At 35.1% G+C, this 18,571-nt stretch overlaps 1 protein-coding gene across 3 annotated transcripts in view; it reads left to right on the plus strand.

Moving 5' to 3' along the window:
• The window catches only part of CNTN3 (contactin 3), a 429,998-nt gene extending 411,782 nt beyond the window's left edge, over nt 1-18,216 (plus strand). For 2 of the 3 annotated variants that reach the window (XM_072598650.1, XM_072598651.1), the window contains exons 21-23: nt 9,609-9,721; nt 12,940-13,108; nt 16,446-18,216. In XM_072598650.1, the coding sequence (XP_072454751.1) occupies nt 9,609-9,721; nt 12,940-13,108; nt 16,446-16,549 (386 nt within the window). In that variant the 3' untranslated portion in view covers nt 16,550-18,216. Of the gene's footprint in view, nt 1-7,904; nt 9,588-9,608; nt 9,722-12,939; nt 13,109-16,445 lie in introns of those variants that run through there. The other variant, XM_072598652.1, reaches the window with a different exon arrangement.
• The last annotated feature ends 355 nt before the right edge of the window (nt 18,217-18,571 follow it).

Below are 18,571 nucleotides of genomic sequence, written 5' to 3' on the forward strand. Positions count from 1 at the left end.
GTAGAAGTGGTAATAATAACTCATCTTTTATAGAGTCTTTACAGTTCATAAAGTAATTTCTTCACACTTCTGTCAGGGGTTCTATCCTGCCAGTGCTACCCCATTTTACAGTTGAGGAAAAGGAAAGGTTGGAGTGGTTTACCTGATGTCCTCACAATCGCATGACTACCAAGTCTCAGATCTAGGACTCTCAGCCCCATACCTTATTCTAGGTCCATTGCCCTTTCTAATAGATCTTGGTTGCCTTTCGATAACAGTGCACTTCTTATCATAAACCTTCTATCAGTGGTTCTCTAAAGTAATTAAGAGGCTGAATGATGAAGAACAAAGAGACAGGAGTAACAAAATGTGCCTGGGAGTTCTGTGGTTGATATTGGAGATTTGAACATTTAAGCAAAAGGGAGAAGTCATTATTTCGCTGCATTTTCCTGCTTTGATCCACTTAGGGACTCACAACATGGGTACTGTTTCCAGCAGTGAAGGTCACTAACCATTCCTGGCATCTCATTCTGTCGGATTATTATTGCTCATGTCTTTGAAGAGCCTCCACAGGGAATCTGCTCCAAACCTGAGAGGTCTTCTTCTAAATCTAGGTTCTTATCTTGGGGTCCATGAATTAAAAAAATACATTTTGATAACTATATTTTAATCTAATTAGTTGCCTTTTCAATTCTATGCATTTTATTTATCTAGCTAAAATTCATCTGAGAAGGGGCCTTAAACTTCACTAGACTGACAAGTGGGTAGGTGCCACACACAAAAAAGCTAAGACCTACCAGTTAGAGTATTTAATATGGTTTTGGTTTGGTTTTTTAATTCTCTGCTTTTGAAAGTCCTTATCTTTTGGTAAAAATATGCTTGCCTTTAAAGCCTTTTCTGAAATTTTGCCTCCAATTTGTTGCATTTTCTCCTAATATGACTTTTTTATAACTATTTGTCTCTTATACTGTATTTATTGTATAGACTTTTCTCATAGTGTGACACTTCCTTCTCCACTCTCATCCTCATGGGATGCAAACTACTTGAAATTGATTTTGTTTTTGCATACACAGTACTTAGCTCAATGTCTTTCATGTGAGACTTATTAGTAGACAGAGACTGAGCCTGGAATCAGGAAAATTGAGTTCAAATCCAACCTCAGACACTAATTACTAACTGTTTAATCCTGGACAAGTCATTTAACCTCTCTGTGCCTCAGTTTCCTCCACTGTAACATAGAAGTAATTATAATATGTAATTTACAGAGGTGTTGTGATGTCCAAATGAGACAGTATTTGTAAAACATAAAGACAATATATAGTACAGCACCTTTGGAGAAGGAAAAGGCAAACACTCCAATATCTTTGCTAAGAAATTCACAGCTGGGATCATGTTGAACTGGACTCAACAAGAACAACTGAAGCAATAAACAGTGCCTGGCATATAGGAGGCCTTAATAAGTGCTTATCCCTTTCCTTACTCTCTCCTTGGTGACTAGAAGTGACACCTTCTATCTCCTCTTCTTAGTAATAATACTTCCCATCACTCTTTCCCATACATTTGGCAACTTTCCCACAAGAGCTGTCCAGTTGCTTGAACCTTTGATGCTTTCAATATTGTATGTACCTGAGAAGAGCTGTCTTAACTGTAAACTTACCCAAGTGGCCACTCTTGCAAACAGCATCTTGTTAATTGCCATTTCTGTTTCTTCTTTTCACATACTAGATCTTGAATTGTTGGAGATCAGATGTGGTAATTCCATAAACCATTGATGATGAAACCAGATCTCTATTGGTGGGTTGACATGTTAGTTCCTCTTCTATCATGTGTTGTTCCAGCCCTCTCTCTACCCCATAGTTATCAAAGGGTGGACAGTTTGAACTTTAGCAATTTTGGAATAGAGATAGCATTGATTTACCAATAAACATTTATTAAGCATCCACTTGCTTGCTGCCAGGCACTGTCCTAAGGACAGAAAGAAATGCCAAAAAATATCCCCTACTCTCAAGACTTATAGTTTAATGGGATAGGATGTGGACCAGTGATTTTATAGGTAGGGGGAACTCCTAGATTTAAAAAAAATCACTCTACCAAAAAAGATTGGCATGTTCTCTACATCTGACAGTCTTAGAGACTTGCCTAGATCAGAGAGGTTTTAAATGACTTGCCGAGGACCACACAGTAAATACGTATCAGTCAGGGCTTAAACCCGTCTCCCTGGCTCCAAAGACTGGCTATCTACTTACCATGCCACACTTTCTCTTTTCAATATTTTTAATTAGATTACACAAATCATATCCAAGTATAGTACATGTATTATGGAGTATTTTAATAAAGTTGTTATTTGATATTTTATTTGATTTTTTTGACATCAACAGTAATTACTAAGAACACTTTCATTTAACAGCAGCAATATTAATAATAGCTCATCATTTTATAGCACTTTGTTCTGTAAAACTTTATGGATTATTTCATTTGTCCTTCACAAAAACCTTGTGATGTAAGTGGAAGTTATCCTCATTCTAAATAAAAGGAAACCTAGGCTAAGATATCTCAAGGGACTTGCCCAGGGTCACTCAGCTAATAAGTTCCTGAGGCTTATTGATTTTTACATGAAATACCTTTCCAATTTCCTTTGAATTAATACTCTTTTTTAATGTATCATTAATCAGTAAATAAAATGTTTAAATATTCTCAACAAATGAATTCCTAGGAATTTGGATATTGTGTTACAATTTAAAGGTTATTAGTTTTGGAATCAGAGGCTCCAGGTTCAGAGCCCACCTTTGATGTATATTAGCTGGGTTACCTTGCATTAATCACCTCCATAGGACTCAGTTTCCTCATTGACAAAATGACTTGGTTGGACTAGATGATTTCTGAGATCCTTTCCAACTCTAATTGTTTATCCTACCATTTCTAAGCCACACATGTTTTGTCAGGATCCCTAACCAGGAGGAGAAAACCAGCACTTCAGTATTTGAAGAAATATCTTCCAAGGTAAACTCAACAGCTGAGTTTAGAATAATTTTTCACTTCAAATTTTATTTTTAACCACTTCCTTTTTTATGCTGAAATTAACAATCACCAAGAAAGATAAATAACCAAACACACAAAAAGGATAAAGAAGTGATCCAGAAAAATGGAGCAATTCTGTAACCAATATTTCCAATTTAATATATACTTCTTTTAAAAAACTGTGTAAAAGAGTCATTTCTGTTTTAATGCTTCTGTTGAGGGAGATCATCATACCCAAATAGCAAAAGATTTTCTTCAATTTTCAGAACTGAGCCATTTAACCAAATAAATGTTGGAATGCTGTCCAGGGAGTTCTGGCTATAGACCTATATTGTAGAACGTTTAATGAAAATATGCAGAATTGGCAAAGCCAACACTTTTGGGATCGTATTGTTCTGATTGAGGCATGGACACAAATACAACCCTTGTATAATATCATTCTATTGTCATCATGCTTTACTTGGCTTATGAAGCACATCCTTTTCTGACCTAATCTCAGTACCGATGCCTCCTTCACAAATCTTGAAGGCAATAAAGAGCTTTTCTCAAAAGTCGACAGCTAATTATAGTGGTGCAAAAGTTGCACTTTATTGCTACCATTAATTACATAATGCATTTTATATTTTTACTACATCTACAATCCTTGCTGTCATTCCTCCACAATGGAAGACGTTCTTACATTCTTCCAGGAAGCAAGTGATAAATCTTGCCCAAGTCAAATCTATGAATCAAATCTAATACCTTGATGAAGGTCACAAATTACATACGAATCACAGTGTCATTTTTACCACTAATGCTGCCCCTCTCATCAAGTGTGTGATCAGGAATGAAAGCCAAATTTTTTGTCAGAAAAAAAAATGAGTCAATAATATGTCCCTTTAATCTTAGGAGCAGGGCTCAGAGTCCTTGATTCAAATCGTTCCTCAGGCACAGGCTGGCTGTTCTACTCAGGATTAGTCATGGAACCTCTAGGTTAGTCTCCAGGTGTAAAAGTTGCCAAATGGCTCCAGATCCCCATTGATGAAAAAAGAGCTTCCTGATTGGGAGTTCCTTACATCAGTGAAATAAATAGGTCTAGAACAACAACAAAAAATAGAAAATCCATATCTTATGAGTATTAGACACCAAATTCAACAGCCCCATAAACTTTTTTTCTGTGGGTATTCTGTGAAGCAGGGAAAATTGCAATGCACCTATGCTTTCTCTTCATGTGCATTCCTTATCCATATCCTTCAGAAAATCTTCTAAAAGCACATTTAACCATGTTGTTTGTCTGTGTTTTTTAGCATTTCATGAATGCCAGTGCAACCATGAGACTGCCTGTCACTTATTTTCTTTATATAATCAGCTCATGCCTTTTTTCTGGCTATAAATGTATTTGTGACATGACAACATGGAATCCTAGATTTAGAGTTTAGAAGGGTCAAGAGTATTCATCTTCTACAAACCCCAAAGCAGTGATCCTGATCTAGCCAAGAAGAATCATTTGTATGGGAAAAACAAAAAGAAAAAGAAACCAAGGGAAATTTTTAAGTATTGGAAACCAATAGGTGGATGACGACAGAGTACACCTGAGAGATGAAGAAATGGATTTTCAGAGCAGTGAACAAACTTTCCCAGTGTGACAAGTTAATAATAATGGATTATATGTATAGGTTACTTTAAGGCTTAAAAGCACTTTACAAATATATAATTTCATCCTCACAGCAACCCTGGGAGGTAGATACTATGATTATCCCCATTTTACAGATGAAGAGGTTAAGTGACTTGCCAATGGTCACATGCTAGTAAGTGTCTGAAGGCAGCTTTGCATTCAGGTTCTATCCACCTACCACCACATAGCTGCCCAGTGTCAGAGTTAGGATACTTCTTACAAGCAAATGATTGTTGATAATACTCTACATTCTACTTATACCCATGAAATATTTTTCCATTACCATCTGGGTTCATGTAATTGTGATTCTTCACAGACCCTGGTATTCCATGATCGACAGTCATGTAATGTTTCCAAGAGGTTAACAATATTTCAAGAATAGGCATTTTTATCAGTATATCGTTTGGGATCATAGAAAAATGTTCAACCATTTCCTGATTGCAACCTGGCTGCATCTCTTCTTTTATTCAACTCTGAGTTCAACTTATTATCCACTTTCTTATGTGTACAATGCCAGTATATCACAATCTAGTTGATATACATTCTTCATCCATTTTTTTCTTTGTAGATTGCTAGGACTATTTCTTTGAGTGACCATAAATCTACATTTCAAGCAGCCTTGGGATTTCAGTACTTGATACAATCTAGCCCAGTGTCTTCTTCTACACATAGCACAGACTGGGGAACCTCACCATTTATGGGAATGCTCTTTTTTGCATGGAATTTGTGTAGGCACAGTCAAAAATAGTGGTGACCACCTTTAGTTTTCAAATTTCTCCAGATTGTATGCTTTCCTTTATGTTGACAATCAAATATCATTGAGAAGTTGTTTTGTGGCTACATTTATAAAGGGAGTTTGGAAGATATTAATAACTTGTTGGAAGAAACATTTAAAACTTGTTTTTGATCTATGGAGTCAAATGATTTTGCGTAATCAGCAGATAATAAAGATACTTGGATCATGTGGTCCCTTCATAATCTGACCAGAGCCTATGTTTCTGGACCCCAAAATGAATAATTCAACCTCCCATAATTCATAGTTCAATCAGCTCAGCCTTCTTTTCTGTTTCTCAAACATGGCACTCTATCTCTCACCTGGGTATCTTGGCACTAACCATCTTCAACCCCAGAATTCACACTCTTCTCATCTCTGCCTCAAAGGTTCCCTCTCTTCCTTTAGGCTTAGCAAACATCATTTATTAATTATAGTTAGCATTTTCAGGTTGGGCAAGCACTTTATAATTTTCAAAAATAAAGCACTTTATCATCATCATCCTTAACATTTATGTAGAGCATATTATGTGCCATCCATTGTGATAAGAACTTTATCATCTCATTTGATCCTCCCCAAAACCATAGGAGGTAGGTATGATTGTTACCCCCATTTTAAAGATGAAGAAACTGAGGCAGGCAGAGGTTATATGACTTTTCCAGGACCATATAGCTGTCTGAGGCCAGATATGAACTTAGATCTTCTGAATTCCACGCATAATACTCTATCCAATGTGCCTTTCTGTTTCTACACAAAATCTTCTCTGAAGTCCATGAATGGTAGTCTAGTATTCACCGTCTAGTATTTAACTCCCTTATATTTACTTTCTGTGCGTTTATCCTTAACATGCTTCTAAATATTTTACATATCACCTTCACTGATTAAATGCAAACCTTTGAAAGTAGTGATTGACTCACTTTTTCTATTTGTGTCCCAAATACCTAACAGAACATATACCACAGCTTAAATACTTAGTAAATACCTGGTTGATGCTCTAGACTTCTCAGTTCAGCATTTCCTTGTGAATATATCATCTGTAGTAGAAAATTTGGGGAGAAGAAACCTGATCTCTTCCCATCTTCTGTCCTTATCAAAGATAACATCGAATCAACCATAACACATTTTTTAAAAAAATACCACGATTTCTTTTCCACTCTCTGTAACTGCTCCTCACTTCCTTGAAATACTTTGAAAATCAGTCCCTTCGTGCTTTTAACATTTGGTTGCCGACAGCATGATTTTATCATTTATGAAGTTGGTCAGGTCTTGTTGTTTTCCCAACTATCTTCTTAAATGCTATTTTTACATCAATAGTACATTGAATACAGAGCTGTTAAAATTCAAATTAGTGATCCCCTGGTGAGAATAAATCCTTATAGAAACCCTTTCATATCTTTTCAAATTGGTATGTGTTTGTTTTTCTCCTTCCAATTTCATCTCTAAATGTTCTTGAGATAATGTAGTTATCTGAATGCCACCCCAAGATTTCTACCCCTTCATTTTCCCTAGTACTTCCTTTCCATATTTTGTGAGTTAGTACTGTTTTCACTCTTGCATCATCCTCTATCATACTGTATGATCATGAATATTATACCAGAGGTGTCAGACATGCAGTCTGTAATACCTTTCAAGTATGGCTCAAATCGGAGAAAAATATCAATGGGAAATATTTGACAGAATACATACAGAGATACAATAGAACATAAGTAATGTTGATATGTGTTTTTATAGGTCAAGATGAGGCTTATGGTGGACCACTTCCTTTTGAGTTGGAAACCACTGCTCTAATCCAATAGTAACCTTAGATATCAGTATCACTTCACTTGACAAGCTATGCATCTGCTTGATACAGTAGTTACTGCACTTTTTTAAGCTTCCTAATTGTGTTAACATTTATGTTGGTTGAAAGTTCTGTAAAAAGTGGTAATAATCACAACCAAAGTTTTAACTCCTCTGTATTGTTCAGTGTGAACACGTTCTTGTGCTTTGTTTTGTTATTTTGTCCATAACTTGACCCTAAAACGGTGCCCTCAAATGTATTGCCCTCTCCAAAGAGAATTTGCATCTCCCTTGTTTTAGGAATGTCACAATGGATGGGATTCTTTCTTTTCTGTCTTCTATCAACATCTTTTTCATTGAGAGGGATAGTGGTTTGATAGGAATTAGAAACAGACATTATGGATTTCCAAATTGCATTACATAGGCAACTCCCAGATAATGAAACCTCCTCAACCAATGCAGGTTATCACAAGACTAAACAGCATATAGGTAGATAGATAGATGATAGATAAATAGATAGATAGATAGATAGATAGATAGATAGATAGATAGATAGATAGATAGATATAGATATAGATATAGATATAGATATATGTCTCCAAGACCCCCAAAATAATCAATTATTGAACCATTACCCACAACTCTATAGCAAATTATGTATGTCAACAGATTTTCAAATATGTTTTCATTTTGTGTTTCCAGCACCTAGTCAACCACCAGGGAACATTGTCTGTAATGCCATGGATTCTAATGCCTCAATTAATTGGAATTGCAACTTAGAGTCATAGAAAATCACTAAGAGCACCGAAGGGTTAAATGAATTTCTGAGGTCATTTTGCCAGTTATAGGAAGGACTTGAACACATGTCTTCTTGGCTTAAAAACCAGCCCTAACTACTATACCATCCTGCCTCTGGTCATTATATGAAATTTTCACTTTCAAGTGCCAACAATTAAATTGATATTTGTAATATTCTAAAAGCTGGGGTTCTTAGCATTCTTCTTCTCCTTTCTATAACTGCAGTGGTAAAAGGAAGCCAGGCTGTCCTGAGGGCTCTGTTGTACTTTGGTTTATTTTGTGTATTTCTGTAACCAAAAGATTCATACCCATTTATTTGTTGGTGATAATCCTCCTCATACTTAGCCAGCTTAGTCTTCAGAGACCTTATATTGTGTGTCACTAGGAATATACCCAAAGCCTGACAGGGAGAAAATCACTTAATCTCTCTGGCCTCACTCATTTTCCTCATTTGTAAAATGAGAGAGTTAGAATAAATGTCTTCTGAGGTTCCTCTGAACTCTGGATGTGTGATCTGAAGGCAGACATTATAGGCTTGAAATGAGACTCCTCACCTTTTAACTGCTAATCCAGCACTGCTTCTTTTACATCTGGTCAGTCTAGATCTGGTTAAATGAGGTTATAAAGAAATCTTCATCCCTTTGTAGGCTATTTATTCTCTAATAGGTGCAAACTAAGTATACTTTTCAATATTATGTCTCGTTCTAGTGCCATTTAAAAATGTTTTCTCAAAAGTAGCCTATAAAATTAGAAACTGACACTTATTAAAATATAATTTTCCTTGGCTTTACTTATTAGATCAAAGGGAATACAAACAGTATCTTTGCTCTTCTACTTGGCATCTTGCTCCTGCATTTACTCATGTCCCTAAAAATCACCTTTACTTCATCCCTTACTTCCTTTAATAGCAATTTCCACAGGTCTCCAATCTTATCCCAGTAGCTAGATGTACTCAGCACCCCATGGCTAAGGTACAAGGACCATCTAGCAAAATGGATAACCATGGACTAATGGATAAGCTTTTCTTTTGTCTTTGTTTTGTTTTCTTTTGTTTTACTTATTTTTATTTGTTCATTTTCACCATTTGGCTCTATGATATAGTTTCTAGGAAATGTACTGTTGGCTTGTGCTTCTCTTTTTGTCTTTGTTTACATCTTAGGCAGAAAGCTGATACTGTAGGATAGACAGAGAGGGAGGCCTTAGGTTTGAGTTGCCTTGGGTTCAATCCCTGCTTCTTGTCCATATTTACTCTGATTATGGACATATCACTTTCTTTTCAATGACTCATTTAACACTTCTAAGACTGGGGGCAGTTGACAATTTGATTCACTGGAGGGAATTTCCATATTAGGAGGAACGTATTCTGATGAAATCACACACTCAGAAGAAAAAAGTCTCAGTAATCCACGAAAGTTTGTCTCAAAAGCAATATTCTTATCACTGTTTTGTCTTGTTCCCCACCCCCCATAGTTTAGCTAACGGACTATACAGCATATATATCCAAGACCCAAAAATAATCAATTATTTGATTGAACCATTACCCACAATTGTATAGCAAGTTATCCATGTCAACAGATTTTCAAATATGTTTTCATTTTGTGTTTCCAGCACCTAGTCAACCACCAGGAAACATTGTCTGGAATGCCACGGAGTCTAAGGTCTTAATTAATTGGGAACAGGTGAAAGCAATGGACAATGAATCAGAAGTAACTGGATATAAAGTAAGTCAGTGCCAGGTAGAAGAGAGAAACAGTTGTAACTTTTACAACGGTTTCTTTATACACACCTGGTTATGTATTTCATCTAACATATATTGAATTTAAAGTAATTTTCTGCATACCGTAGACAATAAGCAGGCATTACGTGCCCAACATGTGCCAAGGCACTGTACTAGGCAAAGAGTGTGTTATCTAATGTGTTTGAGACCTAAATTCCAGGCAAAAAGGCAACTTAAAAAATATTTCTGGTTTCAATAAAATGCTACATGTGTGCATTGCTCATTTGCTAATGCCATTTGAGATTTCTTCAATTGGGCTGCAAATTTGTGGATGGTGCAAAAAGTTTCTCTATGCAATAAATTTTAATATTTTATCACTTCTGATGCTTACTACAAAAAAAGTAGATTAGGCTGTTGTATACAAAACCAAGTAAGTATTAGAAAATTTATTCATTAAAGTCTCATTTAGGAAATATATTCATGTTTTATCTTTGGATATTATATTTTCCTGAAAATTTATTCCATAAAAAAAATTTGTTGAGGATGGTTTGCAATTGGAGAATGGAAGCCTTTTTGTGCCTTATCATCCTTGTAAAACACAAGTATGATTCTGTTCTCCAAGGGATTTCTGAACTCACTGATTTGGGTTTTTCTTCCAATAACATAAAGTGAAATTCATGCTCAATTACCCATTAGATCAGATCCTAATTCATTTCTTTCCACCATAGAGTGAGATTGATGGTGAGGGATGAGGAATGGGGGGAGTGTCTACACAACTTTTCCCATTCTTTTAAGATTACCCAGTTAACAGACTGTCCCTCAGTTATACCTTGTTCTTGCCAAGCCATTTTTTCCTGGTCATGTCATTTTTCCACCAGCCTTTACACCCTCCATTTCTCATTTAATTTGTGCTGTGATCTGTTAACACCCACAAGGTGCTTCTCCTTTGTCCTTTGGGTGATTGTCAATTAAAATTCTTTGTACACTGGACTATCCCATGAATCACATACACATAGTACTCTAATAAATCATTTACTATTGATAGACTACAAGATACTGAGACCTTTTTAATGAACATGATTTTAACTGACAATACATGTATAAACATGACCTTGATTAATTCATTTCTTAGTAATTGTTTCCTATTTATTTTTCCAGGTTATTAGTTCATAGATATCATATGTTTAGGCTTAATCAGAGACAACACATTAAGTCTTTTTGTTTTTCCTAATTTTTCAGTTAGTGAAATGTGGCAGGATAAACAAACAGATGGCTTTTCTTGCCATTTCTTAGGCAATACTTGGGTTCTAGCCCTGAGTTCTGCTTTTCTGCGTCTCAAGGATGAATAGTTCAACCTATCAGTCAGCTGCCTGTTTTAAGAAGGGTAAAATGAAATAGGAATAAAATATTTTATAATTGTTGAAGTGGATCTCAGCTTAGAGTATGAAGAAGAGGGTCCTGAAATTAATATACCTGTATAAGGGATCCTGAAACCTTATGGAAAGCAATGCCATACTGTAGTATGGCTTTTTGCTCTGAAACCTTCTAAAGCCAGTGGGTAAATTACTGGCTGTCAAAAAACAAACAAGTATAAAAGACCTATGAGATTTAGGTACACAGACATACTTTCCCTGTTAAGCATGACTCTTTCCTGTTCTCTGGAGTCCAGATTTAATTTAAAGTTGGATTATTGCTAATATCATCACATTAATGGAGCTATGATCTGCCTGGTGTAATGACTTACTTCATCGGTACGGATCTCAGCTTCTATAAGTTAGCACATTCTCCTTTTCTTTCCCATAAACCATCCACAGAGATCTTTTCCAATGTGCTAGAGTAGTAGAAGTAAGATATACTCTGCAAAAAGTAGTCATACTGACTAATCAAGTACAGAAAAACTCATCACCAGAAGATTATGTACTAACCAATGATTTGGGGTGGGAGATACATGCCAATCTATGAAATGGATAAATTCCAAAATTAGTCCTCAGTACTGTGTAAAAAGTAAGGTAGAGGAAATTTGAAAACACATAGTTCTTAGGTCTTACACACACACACACACACACACACACACACACGTATGTACACATATATAATGAATAATCTTTGTCCAATACCCAAGGAGGTGACACTGTATTTTTAAAAAGCGAAAAATGGTTGAGTTTAGTAGGGTTTTTTTTCCTCTGCCAAAATAAGATGAGAATTGATCCAATGGATTTTTACTATACCTTAAAAAGTTTGGGAGCTACAGTAAAACTGTATTTAAGAAATAACAATTTGAGAAACTTTTTTTTTAAAATTGGATATGGCACCAACAGATTGGTATAGGAATTTCTGCAAAGGAAATAAAGTTCTTTGTGGCTCCCTCCTGAGTAAGAGCAGTTTGCAGAGACCAATGTCTCCTTCTATTCATTACATTCCCCTGCAAAGCTTCTCATTGCTAGTATGAGGGACAGAGGCATCAATCATCTCCAGATGAATCTCTTAAAGGAGCAATGAAAGCCTCTCCTCACCTAGGTTACAAAACTGGAAAGTGTTACTGGTGAGAGGCTTTCTTCTTATTCAATAAGTTTGTGATACATATTTGCTTACTGTCTCTCTAAAACTCATATATTAATTCTACCCCTTGATTGCTTGGGCTGTAATGAGCCATATTCGGTACATCTCTCTTGTATAAACATCTTTGACAACAAAAGCCTACTGTCCCCTTGCCCAATACCCCCAAGAGTGCTTGGGATAGAACCTAAAATGGTCATCTTTGGCTTCACTTCTTTCTTTTTTTTATATTTGTTATTTTGACTTTTGAGTTTATAACCTAGAAAATATTAAAAAAAATCAGTGGAGGGGGGAATCTGTGCTTGTTTTAGAAGGGATAACATCTTAACACTTCGAGAAAGGATTTCAAAAGACATATTATTGTACTATGCATTGTGATATATCAGATTAAAGTTTAGAAAAGTAGTTTCATTAATAAAAAAGATTAGATTCATCTAAACATATATATGAGTATCATACATTGAGTAATGCAGTTTTAATATACAAGCAGCTTTATTTTTCCTGTTTGATGGAGCCATTAAATGACTTATTCATGGGTAGATGGCTGTTTCATTAGTGACTCCCTCCCATTACACCCCCATGTGCACACGTACACCCAGACCAGAGACATATTAAAGGAAAAAAAAAAACTTGATCACTCAAAAACAATCCCTTTATTTGTTGTAGGTATTTTACAGGACAAGCAGCCAAAATAATATGAACATACTGAACACCAACCAAACATCGGCTGAACTTTTGCTGCCTATTAATGAGGACTATATTATTGAGGTCAAGGCATCAACAGATGGCGGTGATGGCACTAGTAGTGAGCAGATCAGGATCCCAAGGATAACAAGTATGTTATTATATATTTCCTGGTTGTGAATGAGATTTTAGTACATTACTATGTATTCAGTATCACGATGGACAGAGTACAGTAAACTCCACACATCATCTTCTTTTCTTCTATTCTTTAAACTGGAACCAATGGGTCATGATGCCGTGTGGAGCACTGGGAGTCATGGAGGGGGCATGAGAATTGGTAGAGGTGGAAATTGACAAGAAAGAATGAAGAGGGTCATCTGACATAACAGAATCATGGACATGTAGTCAGGGGGACCTGAGTTCATACCTTGCCTTAAGAAACTATCTGTGTTACCCTAGACAAGTCACTTATTGTCCTTCAGCATAGATTTCCTTACCTGTAATAATAGCACTTACCTCATTGGGTTATTAGGAAAATAAGAAGAAATAATACATATGAATCACCTTGTAAATCTTAAAGTTGTCTATAAATGCTAGCTATTATTAGTTAAAAAGATTTATCTCAATAAAACTGCTTTAAGTGACAATTCAACCTAGGCCCAAGCTGCCTCTGCACTCTGTAGGAAGAAATGTTTTGCTAATTAAATTAATTGTGCAAGAGAGTATTTAACCTATAGACAATCTTTATTTAAGGTCATTAGCATTCTAATTGCTTGTAAACTACTAATTACAGATAGATCTGATCTCCTCATTAAAGATGGTCCAGTGGATATTCTCCTTGGTTGTTAGCAAATAATTCAATTTATATAAGTCCTTGAAAGGAAAAAAACAAACCAAATCATTGCATTTCTTTGTAGAGATTATTTTTGAATTCAGACTTTTCATTCATTCTTATTATTATTTACACAATTAGTCCATATTAGTAATAAAACTTTACTACTTTGAGAAATTAAATTAGAAAAAGTTACAAAATTATTATAAAACTAATTTTCTGCATCTAACCAGTTTTCTAGTCATTTTTATCCATAGCTTTGGTTCAGTAGGGCCATTTATCCTCTATTCCCAGAGCACAGGTCTGGCCATGTCATTCTCGTGCTCTATAAATGTCACTGTCTCCCTACGATCTCTAGAATTAAATGCAAACTCATCCGTTTGGCATTTAAAATTCTTCATAACCTTACTGTAACCTAGCTTTCATTCATTTTCACATATGATTTCCTATTATGCACTCCATTTTCCAGCCAAACTGGCATTCTTACTATTTCTCACATACAGTATTGCATCTCCCATCTCTGAGCTTTTGCATAGGCTGTCCCCCAGGCACACAGTGTTCTACTTCTTGACCTTTACTGCTTTGATTTATTATTTAATTTTGCTTTAAGACCTAACTCAAATTCCATCTTGTACATGGAACTTTTCTAACCCTTTTAATTGGTGATGCATTACCCAACTGCCCCCTAAAATATCATCATGTATTTATTTTGTACACATATAAATATTTTCTCTAATAAGAGAAAATCCCTGAAAATACACACACGCACATACACACACACACACACACACACATACACACACGTACACACAAATAGGTATAGATATCTATGTAGAAAGAGATACTATCTTGTATTTATTTTGTACATCTATATCTATATATAGATATATGAATATATATTCTCTCTGTGAGAAGTACCCTGAAAATACATATCTATACATCTACATTCATATACATAAAGGTGTCTATGTAGAAAGAGATAAGTTTTTATATCTATATGGAAATATACCTTTATCTATCTATCATATACCATCTATTTATCTATCCATCTATTCATCTATATGAATATATTCTCTCATTAAAACATAAGATTTTTGAGAGGGATGATATTTATTATTTAAAAAGAAAGGTGATGCCTTTACTCAGGGAGAGAAAATGATTGCTATTAGTATCCAAAAGAAAAAAGTTGATATGAAGTTGGATGGATGAAATTCAGTAAAACATCAATTTCTGATTAAGGTAAAGACACGGAAGCCTGCTAGTCAGACGTGGGGTCTGTGCCATGAGGGGTTGTACAATGTTTTCCTCTGTGAATTCTTTGAAAAAACTCCTTATGTTCTAGTGAGATGTGAGGAGACAAGCCTCACAGCAGGGATCTCAGATTTTTTTAGTGCTCTACTTAAGTAGATTTTAAAATTAAAAAAAAAATTATGCTATATTATAAGTAGAAAAAGTCCAGGAATTGTGTTTACAGTGATGAATACTTCCCCATTAAACACAAAGTTTCCCTAGGAAAGGTGAGTCTCCATGATTTTATGGGGCAGGAGCAGTTTTTCTCTTTCAGGCTGCTGAATCATGGCTGGTCCTTCCCCCGAACAGCTTGAGAATTGCTGAATTTGCACAGAACGGTGCCTGCAGGAGGCTATCATTATGAAAATGGAATTTGTATTGATTTTTTTAGGCTAGTGCTTTTGCATTACATGGTAATTACTTAGCTAGAAGTATATGAAAACAAACAAATGAATATTTCCCATGTGCTCACCCAAAGGACTTTTCACCTAGAGACTAGTCAAAGACCATGTAAATTAAATAATATTATGTGTACAATTAAACAAAAATTTAAGGGAATCTTCCCAATTTAAAGGAAATCCAATCAAGCTGGATGAATGAAACCCAATTTATTTTATTTTATTTTTTTCTGGTCTGACCTGATGTGATATGTGATATATAGAAGGAAGATTTCTTTGGGGAGTTCCCAGTGAGGAATTTCCTCTCTCTGAGATCAATCAGCATCTTCTCTGCCACTTAAGAGTTTTAGAGAGTTTATCTGCTGCACGGAGAGGTTAAATGGCTGACTTCCGTACATATCATATGTCAGAGGCAGGGTCTGAACCAAGGCTAACATTCTCCACAACGCCAATTTTATTGTTGTTGTCCAGTCATTGTTAGTCATGTTTAACTTTTTGTGACCCCATTTGGGGTTTTCTTGCAAAGATGCTGGAGTGGTTTATCATTTTCTTCCTCAGGTCATCTTTGTAGATGAAGAAACAGGCAAATGAGGTTAAGTGACTTACTCAGGGTCATACAGCTAGTAAGTGTTCGAGGCTGGCTTTAAACTCAGGTCTCCCTAACTCTAGGCCTGGCACTCTATCTACCGTACCACCTACCTTCCCACTCCCTCCTTATGGCAGACTACCGCTCAAAAAATGTTTTATAAAAATATAAATATTTAATCTTTTTCTAGAAATGGAAGATTTGGAAGATTGATGTGAGGTATCAATAAGGTGAGGGAAAATAATTAATCGTGGTCATAACTCAGAATTCATGTTGAATTTCTCCCTGGTGTGAAAGTCATCACGTTTGTCATGAGAGCGGTGCTGCCATTGTAATCCAGTGAGTTTTTTTAATTTGTTTGCTTTTTCCCCATCTGTTGCAGGTATGGATGCAAGAGGGTCCAGTTCAACAGTCCGGAATGCCTGCCCCTTCTTATCAAGCTGCATCACCATATTACCCATATTTGTTGTGAAGACTCTTTGGTGATACCAATTTTCATTCTCTAGAAAACTAATAGGTTACACCACCCCCCACCTTTAAAAAAGTGCTTTCTTGATAAACAGTGATTATGCATGGTTTTCTCCAACTCTCTGTTTTTAAGTATTTTCTATTTCGCTGTAGGTTAAAAATATAAATACAATTTTGTAAAAGATTCAGTAAATCCTTTCAGAGGAATCTGAAATGCCTTAATACTTACTTGATGAACCAAAGGAATTTACATATTGCACCCTTCAGATTTTTTCAACAGACATGATTATGTGAAGAATCCAAGCATTGCCTAAGAATGAAGGCTCGTAAAACTCAAATCTTCTTTAACTTAAATGAAGCTCTATTTTTCCAATAATCGTATTGTGATTTGATAATATCACCAGGTGCTATGCCTACTCATGAACTGTAATCCATAGAGAAAATGCTATTTGTATGTATTTCATAGAATAGCCAGGGATTAATTTGTTCTATTAAGAATAGTGTGTTTGCAAATTACAATTTGTAAAGCTCCCATACTTTGAGCTTCATTATATTTTGGTAGATTTGAGATCATATTAAATGGGGTACCCCTATCCATGTTAGGGATCTCAGCACATCTATGTCTGCTTGTTCTGGGCAACTCATGTCCATGGAGAAGTGGGTAAAACATGTTATGCAATGTGTTAATTGATTATTCACTTGGTCATTTTATAAAGTGGAACTTTCTATAACATATGATTTCTCCTTGAGGAAGTTTTAATTCCTTCTCCTTGAACCACTTAGTGCTTCAAAACAAAAGATCTAAGAAAATGGAGAATGTCCTGATTCTAAACTAAAATGTTAAACAAAACTACATTCTGCATTCTTAACTTCTGTATTTACTGAAACACAACATTTTATGAAAGCATATTTCACAACTGCCATACTTTTCACTTAATGTTTTGATAAGATTGTAGCAATGCTGGAGATTTTATTATGTGTCACTGACAAAATCTTTCAGCACTCATTAAAAAAGTTCTAGACTCGTTTTCCTAGCAATATGTAAAGAATATGTAAAAACGAGCACATTCAGTTATGACCATTTCAAAAACAAAATTTCCCACTGATATTCCATTTCACAGAGTTTTTTTTCTTATTTTTACTTCCAAAGATATCAGAATTTGAAAATATTTGAAAAAATCAAGAATAAGGCTTAGTGAAATTCTGATATCACTGCAAAACATCATATGCATTTAGAGATTAAATTTATGAGAAAGTTATTGTATAAAACAGAAAAAAAAAGATTCACAACTTTCTTGCAAGCTTTGTATATATTGTATATATCTAGAAAAATATAGATGGCTGGTAGCTTTTCATATGGTCATGGTTGTTTCCTACAGCTCACAAAGTGGGAAAATAATTTCCCAATCAATCTGTATTTCCTGGCACATGTAAGAAGGTTGTAACTTTTTAAAAATTATTTTAGTAATTGCTACAAAACATTCATGTATTTCCATTCCTAAGATGGCTATCCTATTGTTTCATTTAACTTCTAGTTATATATCTCTGTGAGATATGTACCAAATATCCTGTTTCACATTGAAAAGTATGAAATTTCTCCTTAAACTGCTGTGTGTGTATCCTATGGTTATCTGTATCTATTATTTTCTATTATTCTAATAAAATTTAAAAACTAGAAAATGCTGGGACATTTTAAAGTATGTTAAAGTACAGATTCTAGCAATGAAAACCAGAATATGTAAAAAGGTCAAAAGTGAAATTAGTATCTATCCTAATGGCGTTGCCTAGATATAGTATCATTCCTTGTATTTTCCTGACATTTTGATTTTTTTTCCTCTTTTAGAAATATTTTAATATACTTTAAGCCATGTCTCAGTACTTGCTTGATTGACTTTCCTAATAAACACATCTGTTTTTTTAGTCAGTGATCTTTGTACTTTCAGGCATTTTACATTTTGGATCAGAACGATGGTGTTCACTTTACTTCCTCTGAAATGACTTATTTTATCATGCCTTGCCTTGGTCTTCTTAGTCATATGT

The sequence above is a fragment of the Notamacropus eugenii genome, chromosome 3 (genome assembly GCF_028372415.1).
Source record: "Notamacropus eugenii isolate mMacEug1 chromosome 3, mMacEug1.pri_v2, whole genome shotgun sequence".
NCBI classification, from domain to species: domain Eukaryota; kingdom Metazoa; phylum Chordata; class Mammalia; order Diprotodontia; family Macropodidae; genus Notamacropus; species Notamacropus eugenii.